Source organism: Diospyros lotus, unplaced genomic scaffold (genome assembly GCF_014633365.1).
Source record: "Diospyros lotus cultivar Yz01 unplaced genomic scaffold, ASM1463336v1 superscaf1, whole genome shotgun sequence".
Lineage (NCBI taxonomy): Eukaryota > Viridiplantae > Streptophyta > Magnoliopsida > Ericales > Ebenaceae > Diospyros > Diospyros lotus.
In genome coordinates, this window is record NW_026267104.1 from 5,099,901 (window position 1) to 5,109,477 (window position 9,577).

The following is a 9,577-nucleotide window of genomic DNA, read 5'->3' on the forward strand; positions in this document are numbered from 1 at the left end:
TGTTGTTCTTTGACATAAGTTAACTTCGCTTTTGCTATCAATTTTGACTTTCAAACTCTTTCTCACTTATTGCGCTAAATTCTTATTACTAAAAATATAACAATTAAATTTATATTGCATGAAAACCAAGTCAAGGTAGAGCTAGACACAAAACTCAAGGTGACCACCAAGCCAAGAGAAAAGAAAAGACTATTACTCGGGAGTGAACATCATATTGTTGTCCAGGAGAAAGTTTAACAGACTTGAGTCTCTTGAAAAAGCATTTATGGACTCGAATAAGCAGCAATGTTATTAAAGAGGGTGAGACTGCTCGGGAGATATTTGGGAGAAAGTCACTACAAGGCAGAACACTGTTAGAAGATACACTAAAATTCTTTCTGTGCAAACTCTTTAATACTTGAGTCAATACTAGTCATGATCATCATGGAGAAGAAGGTTAAAGGTAGTTCGGGAGAAGAAGTGTTCACTTTTTTGATGAGTAATCAACTTAATAAGGTGCTTAAACTTAATTAGTTGTGATTGGTGTCTTAGTGGAGTTGCTTTGTTCGAAAGTTTAAGGGGAAGATGATAAAGATCCCTCGAAAATGAAGGGTAAGGGACATTTATATCTCCTAAAATATTAGTGGTGAGTTACACAGCACACATGCACAAGAGGTGCATAGAGTTGTCTTGGATTAAGCACGTATTAGGCTTAGAAAGAACAATTAATGGGTATGTTTTATTTTAATAAAATGCACTAAATAATTTTATTAATTAATTTAATATTTTAAAATACAATATAATTATTATTAATTAATTAAATTATTTAAATATAATAAATATTCATTGAATGAAAATAATAACTACATATTCCCCTTCGGGCAATGGTTAGAACTATCTATAAATATAAAACATAAACATATTAAACAATAAATTACAAGTTTTTTTAGTTAATCAATAAATTACAACGAATACTATGTTAATAGAAAAACCGAATATTATTAAGTTAGTGGTTTGTTTGGATTTTATAAATTTATTAAGATTAATGTTGTCAATGTTAATAATTTTATTACATCTATTCGATCTTTCCAGAGAAACAAAAATAGGAACTCTAGGGAAAATATCTTTTATTTATTTTTATTTCATTCAATTATTATTATTATTGTTTTTGGAGAATTACTTCAACTCAAACAATTGATTTTAGTGTACAATTTTGGGCAAATTTGTTTTAAATTTATTTTAGTTTAGGTCATTTACACATCATTTTTTTATAATTTAAAAATATATTAAAAGTCTATCTCTGGCTCATTTTTTTATTCAAACACTACCCAAACCCATGTCGATGATGAGTTCTACACGTTATAATCCATCGTCGACAATGGATTATAGTCTTTTTCATCATCTTACAATTTTTCTTCGTGCTCTTTATTGATTCTTCTTATTTTTTCTCTTTCTCTCGCTTTCAACCCTCTCCATTATAGGTTCCACAAACCCATCATTGATAGGTTATAGATAGTGACATTTTATTTTTATTATAGTTAATTTTCATTTAATTTAGCTTGATTTGAGTTTAATTAATATCATTCGTAAATGATGGAGAGTTTTCAGAAATATGAGTATTCAGATATGATATAATAATTATTAACATTTTAAACCTAATGGATCATCATTCTAGATGCATGGTGGGCATAGTAGAAGTATATGTTAGTACCCTTTAAAAGTCATAAGACATTTAAAAAATATATATATAAAATAATTTCAGTATGGTTTATTAAAAACGTGTTTCTTCTTCTGCTAATTAATTATTAGATATATATTAACTAAGTCATAGTTCTATATATATATGCTTGCAGAAGATCAACTTTTAAACTAAATAAATTAATGAGTCCTCCTCCTAATGTCATAACTTACGTAGTATCAGAAATTAAATATTATTGATTAATGACAGTCATTTATGTGCTATCAAATTGTCACAACGGAGAGCTTAACTTCCTGTTTAAGATAAAGAAATCATAGGATATTGTTATAAGACTTTTATACAGCTTTGAACAGTATAATAATATTAATTATCAATGTATCCATTGAGAGGAGTTTTTTTCATAAAATAAATATATAATTAAAACTACATAACTCTGTATATATGTTGTTAATGTTACGTCAAAAGGTACGTACTCAAGGCAACAAGCTAGCCAGGTCTCTACTAAAATAACTAACTTGAATAGTGAAGCTGGAGTTAGTAATTTGATTCTTCAAACTAAATAAATCAACATTCCAAAAATATGCAGTCTTATTCACCATCTTGTTTCTAGCTAAAACAAAAGTTAATTACTCAAATAATGACAAAATTTCCTTTTTGAGACAACCATCAGAATTTGATCCAAATTAGTTGTCGTTACTATGAATGGTTAAGTGTTCATTTTTATTTATCTTGTATTTTTTATTTTTATTTAAAAAAAATAGAACAAAGCATTGCCTTTGATAATGTCTTTGTTCTTTCAAAATTTTGAAAACAAAAATTCAAATTAATTTTTAGTAAAAATGTTATGTATCGAGTTATGAAAGATGTTCGTTTTACTCTTTAAATATTGACGAAGAGGGTCTAGCTTGTTAAAAATTGACTCGATGAACAAAAGAGTTATGACTAGTTAGTCGATCGCTAGACGTTAAGTTGATGCAGAAGATTTCATAAGTCAATTATTAAATAAAAGGAGTTGGCCGATAGTTCTAACACATAAAAATATGAATGTAAAAAATATTACTTTAATTTTTGTATTTTTTTAAAATAAAAAATTAAAAGGATAATAAAACCATACTAACATAGTGATTCCTAATTCATATACCAAATTTAAGCTTAGCTAAATTATCATTTTCTTACTAAGTTAAGTAAAATTCGTGATCATATCTTTATATTTTGAAAATATTTCTATTATACCTTCATGTTTCAATTTTTTTAATATTCATTAGCAAATGGCCCCAAAATAACTTATCAATAATTTCACAAATGCCCTTTTTTTAATGAGAAAAAAAGAAAAGTTGTAAAAAGATTAAACAAAAATAAATTATATTAACAATATTTAAACTTTACACATAAATATTTAATCTTGTGAAGGAAAATAGAAAAAATGGAATAAATATTTTTTTTCTTAACGAGAAAAAGATAGACAAAACAAAAAATAGGAAAATTGATAAGAAATAATTAAATATGATATTAATTATAAGAAACTTAGGTAAATTCATTTATGTTTTGATTATTATAGTATATAATTAATTTATTTTGATAAAAAGATATAAAATATTATACTAAAGGATAATGTAATAAATTTAACGATCTTACATAGACATAATTATCATATAATTTGTATACAATTATGTGAATCATATATATTTTCTTAACAAGGATAGATAATATAATATTTTCTTAGTTTTTGTTAGAGAACACCGACGAAATTAACGAAACGTAAGAAGATAATAAGAGTATTTTTAAATTAAAAAGATGTAATAACGAATTTCACTTAATCTAAAAAAAAAATAATAATTTACTCAATACTTTTATATGGTCTATTTTACCCTTGAGTTTGTTCTAATACATGTAACATGTCCAAAAATATGATAATCGGAATCACTCATTTTGATATTTAATCCGTCACTGATGACGATTTCACTACTTAATTGGGGAGCTTCTAGCTTCGTGTGTACCCCCAGAAACCAATTAGATAAGCCACTTAAATGTCCCAAATCCCAATCCAACACGTGCTTTATCCACCAACAATAGACTAAAATTTATGGTCAACAACCCACCCATATTTCTTAATTTTGACAACTTCCACAACTATCCTCACGTTTTTAACATTTTAACTAACCAAACTTAATGCAAGATGTGACACCCAACTCATGAAAATAATGTGTCACACGATTTAGACCCATTCAATTGACTTTTATTTGCACGTAAAGTGTTTGGTTCAAAATGATTTTGGGGTTGATAAGTCTCCACCACAACCTTTTTGTGTATTTTTTAGACCTTAGCATCGGTCGATAATTGAAAATTTGAGTCACAAACTTTTTGAAATACATAAAAGTCTGGGGTTATGCCTAGAGAAAATTAGAATCAACGTGATAAATGATAAATCAATCTTATCAATAAAGATATATATATATATATATACATATAATCTTGTATTTTCTTTTTATATTAGAATAAATTTACTGTGTATAATGCACTCATTATTAATGACAAACAACTAGAGGTATCATTCTAGATAATTTATTGTTAGTATTTCCCTATATATATAAAAATTCTAATTTTAAGTAAGTATTTTAGGTGTTGTAATGAAACAAATTAAACCTGATTGAAACGGAGGATGCTTATTGGGGTGTTAATGATATGACTAATGAGTAATTAGCTATGAGCTACTACATAGGGCAGCTGAGTGTTATACTTAATAATGACTAACGACTAATGTTGAAAAAATTGTACATATTGTACTTAGGACCTTTCATGTAGAAAAAATTCTAAATCTTTTTCATTGTGAATCAATAATTATTTCATTTACAGTTTATTGAAGAGATTTTAAATATATTATTTAATTTTATAAATCTAATTATTACCCTCATCTAATTAACATTTTTGAGTTATAAAATTTATTGGTATTAAAGTCAACTAAAATTTCTACTGATTAAGGGGTTCTGATGCCTTAGATTGAGATATGGAATTTTTGAGTCACAAAATGCCAAGTCAAAAAGATACATGCGGTGTCGCAGCTTTTTTTTTTTTTTTTTTTTTATTCTTTAACATATTTTTTATATGTTATCTAATTACTTTGTTTCTGTATAAATCCCAAGTTGTTGGTGCCTCTCTATATGCATTACTTCCAAACAAATGGCTTCGCCAAAAGCAGGAAGCAGCAGTAGTACTGCTCCATTGAGCAGTGTTCAGGAGCTTGCCAAGGAGCCCTTTCTCGGCGCCATCCCTTCCTGCTTTCTCCTCTTAGATCAAGAATCTTCATCCTCCTTCCATGGCGACCCTCTCTCCACCATCCCTGTCATTGACATGAAGCAACTGGCCATGGCTGAAACAGATCACTCTCAACTGGACAAGCTTCACTCTATCTGCCAAGACTGGGGAATCTTTCAGGTTTAAACTTCAACCCCCACATAACATATATATATATATATATATTATATCTCTGTGCAGATTCATATAAAATGTTTCAAATTACATTAATGATGAAGATGATCATGCATATATATATATATATAGTTGGTGAATCATGGAGTTGGGGCTTCACTGATAGAGAAGCTGAAACATGAGATTGTGGAGTTCTACAAGCTTCCAGTGGAAGAGAAGATGAGATACAAGACGAGGCCAGGTGATGTGGAAGGGTATGGACAGACAAAAGTGATCCAAGAAGGTCAAAAAGTTGACTGGGCTGATAGGTTTTACATGATAATCAACCCTCTCCATAGGAGACAGCCACATCTCTTACCAGAGCTTCCTTCTTCCCTCAGGTCTCTCTCTCTCTCTCTCTCTCTCTCTAAATATACACACGCACACACACACAACGCACATAATTTGTTCAAAGATCTTGTAAAAAATCAGTAAAAATAATGTCCTAGGATAAATGCTTATGTTTCAATGGGTAATGTTGTACAAATAATTAGAGCGATGTACCTTCCATACACATATCCACTCATTTGTTTCAGATGGTTGACTTGATTTCATGTGGTTTCACTTTTTTCTTCTTTGAAAAAAAATAATTTAATTTAAAAATTCTAAGCAAAATGATTTAAAGCATTATTTGGGTTTGTGTTAAAAACAAAAACCAAAGCTAAATCATAAACCTTCTAGACTGTTTTATACATTATCTAATATTTATATATTGTATATAATATTTACTAAAAAACATTTCATAAATCATTTTTTATTATGTTGATAGCAAAAATTAAAAAAAAAATGACACTTACCTATTTGTGTTACATTAAAATTTTGAGAAATTTTTCATCCCTCACAAATGATGATCAAGGTTGATGGATAGTGCAGTCGAAGGGGAGTGTTGACGAGTCAACAAGCAAAAAATTCCCATAATCTCTTGGAGTCTCTTTGATTGACGATTCCCACGTTGTATCTTAGGGTTATCGAATAATTTTAATGACATATGTTCTTCCATTAGCTAGCCTGTTTGTTTTATATATATATATATATATATATCTTCCTTCTTCATGCAGGGAAACCTTGGAGTCATACTTCTTAGAGCTGCAAAAACTAGCCATGAAACTTTTTGGGCTGCTGGCAAAGGCTCTGAAGATCGAAGAAACTGAAATGAAAGCTATATTTGAAGATGGGATGCAATCAACTAGATTGACCTACTATCCTCCATGTCCGCAGCCGGACATGGTGGTGGGGTTGACGCCCCATTCCGACGCCACCGGCATCACTATCCTTCTGCAAGTCAATGGAGTCGAAGGCTTACAAATCAAGAGAGATGGCGTCTGGATCCCTGTCAGCTTCCTCCCAGATGCCTTCGTCGTTAATGTGGGAGACATTCTAGAGGTAAATATAATTTTTGGTACGTACGTGCGTACGATCGTGATAAAGTATTGTTGGTTCTAATTATCTCAAGGCCAGGTGGATGGAAAGGCACAATTATATATGTTTCGAAAAGAGCTTTTGTGTGTGTGGTTGGGGAGTAAGTCATACAGTTCTATGTATCTTCTACGCACCTAACGTGTGCTAGCTATCTGTCAATTAATGGTTGTTGTTTTGTTTGAACGGGCAGATACTGAGCAATGGGTTGTACAACAGCATTGAGCACAGAGCAATAGTGAATTCCACGAAGGAGAGAATATCCATAGCTGTATTCTTCAACGCCAAGTTCGAAGCAGAGTTGGGACCTTCAGCTACGCTTGTGAGCCCTGAAAACCCTCCATTGTTTAAAAGGGTTGGGATGGGGAAGTATGTAAAAGATTTCTTTTCACGTAAGATGGAGGGCAAATCATTCTTGGATCGAATGAGGATGTCGACGACTGCAGATGAAGAACAAAATGTTACTTGAAAAATCTTGACGATCGATCGATCGATGCATATATATATATATATGAGATTGGCAATGTCTATATATATATGTACAGCCTGAAATGTCACTTGAAAATAAGCCTTAGCATTCGAATAATCAGGTTGTTTGGGTGGCTTTTGTCTTTAATTCTTGTTAATTAATTTGTGAATAAATGTATATGATGATTGCTTGTGATTCCAAAAGCCCAGCATGAATGAGTTAAGGTCTCTGTTTCCTCTGATTTAAAAGAAACTAATTAAGATTTATTTACTCATTAACACATCTTATTTACTCATTAACATTTAATTAATAAACCATTCACTTGCGAATGAAATCAAAACTAAAACAATTAACACAAATAAACTAATTAAGATTTATTGTTTTTTTCTGTATGTATCGCAGTATGTATATATGTTGCTTCACTCTTTTTAATTAGTTTAGAATTTTAGATTTTATAATAATATATAATACAGTACAATTTATGTTTGGTTTACATTTTAGTTTCTCAAATCTAAACCAAACTATAAATTAAATCACTCTTTTAATTTCAAACAAACTCATTTAATTAATAAAAAATCTCAAACCAAACCAAATTAAAGTCACCGGTCCATTTTGGTTTAGCAACTTGAACAAAATTATGCAACCCTAATTATGGCAACCTAGCGATAACTATCAAATAAGGGATCATTTGCCATAGTTTTATTTTAATTTGAACACTTGTTAGAAAAGTCAAAATTGATTCCTTTGATATAACCTCTAACACTTAGTCAATATAATAAATGAGTAGTAAATGTATGTAAATATTGAATCTCTTGTTCACATATGGAGAGGGATTAGAATACTTGGAGCTTATTGGACCAGGTAAAGATATTGATAAAATGTCAATCCAAATTCTTTTGAGATGAAGAGGGCTAAATATGAGTCGAGATTTTTAAACTTTATCTTTAATATTTTTATGCTCAGTTAATTCTCGATCTAAGTAAAAATAAATGTCGAGCTTGAATTTTCTAAAGATGAGATGAGATAGGAGTAATTTTCTCTATTTTGGACAATTCTCCACCAACAACCAATCCTAGTTTGAACTTAGAAACCTTAATTGTGTTTCCTTTTCTGGAAAATATTATTTCTAGAAAATTCATTACTCATAGCTACTTACATTCATTGCAAAATTAAAATGGTGATGGGGACCGGATGCTACGTGTCACAAAAAGTTGACATAGAAAAATTAAAATTTTCATATTGGAGACTAATTAATAATTCCGTCTCAAAGCTTAAAATTTACTTGCTTAAAACCTTGGGAGAGTTTTTGGGTTGCTTAAATTACACGAGTTCTAATTTTTAAAGCGTAAACATCGTAAGAGATTATTTAATAAGATTGGTGACATATATAGAGATTAATTTAACCATCAATATATTTTTAAAAAATAAAAAAATGTATCAGATGATAGAATGCTTTATATAGAAAGGCTGCTGGGTAGATACATTGCATTATATCCCTCAGATGTGGAATAATTACTAGGGAGGGAGAGAAGTTTCAATTGAGAGTGCTTACTTTAGGATAGGAGAGACATATATATTTTTTTATAATAGTTTAGAGGTAACCTTTTTCTTATGGTTAAGTCTCGTTATTTGATATTATTTAAGAGTAGTGATCCTAAATAAAATTTGGAGGGAATGAAATAATTCTTGCAAATTACATCCCTAAGATATCATAAGGGGTTTATTGAGACTTTTATTAATTATTTGATTGTTGGGAGTAAACCCGGCCACCAATTGCAAGAAAGATTAGTTCGAGTTTAAATCCAAGATTAAGCGAAATATTGAGGCGGAAGGTATCTTGTTTAAGTGAGTCAAGGTCGAAAATGATTTGATGAAATAAGCCAAGATTGAGAGTGGTCCGATTGAGAAGGGCGAGTTGAGGGTAAGTAATCCGAGAACAATGAAGACTTTATTAAAATGTATACATGTCAACTAAATTTGATATCGAGTTATCATAAAAGACACTTAAATATTTTAATTAATCAAAATGTTTTCTTTCATTATATATAACAGTATAGACAAGGATTATGATCAAAAAACAAAAGCAGTTAAGATTATATCAATTGTATTATTGTAATAATTCTTTTTACCATGTGCATGTAGCATAGAATAGAAAATCCACATTAAAAATTAAATTAAATTTGCCCACCTACTGTCATCTCACCCTAATCAAACTGAATCTCATTAAATCATGATGGGATTAAGACCCACATTCTAAATAAATAAAAACTGTTAAAAGAGACAAAAACAAAAAATATTTTAATGTACCGATATTATAAATACGTGATAAATTAGTAGCGGGTTATAATATCATGTTAACGTCATGACGTACTGTCATTATTATATTAAATATTTTTTTAAAAGACAACTTCCAAAGTTTAAGATGAACACATTAAGTAAAGTAATTTTATGGGACATTAATAAAGCACCAATATTTTCTTAAGGTAACTATATACATATATATATATATATGTTGGACTTCAATTTTTCAAAATTATATCCCATTTGTT

General features: G+C 29.6%; 1 protein-coding gene across 1 annotated transcript; it reads left to right on the forward strand.

The window, feature by feature from the left end:
* The first annotated feature begins 4,830 nt into the window (after positions 1-4,830).
* Positions 4,831-7,276, forward strand: LOC127792814 (protein SRG1-like). Its single transcript, XM_052323414.1, has 4 exons — positions 4,831-5,110; positions 5,237-5,484; positions 6,202-6,526; positions 6,753-7,276. Exons 1-4 carry the CDS (start codon positions 4,856-4,858, stop codon positions 7,026-7,028), a joined length of 1,104 nt encoding a protein of 367 aa, XP_052179374.1. The 5' UTR covers positions 4,831-4,855; the 3' UTR covers positions 7,029-7,276.
* The last annotated feature ends 2,301 nt before the right edge of the window (positions 7,277-9,577 follow it).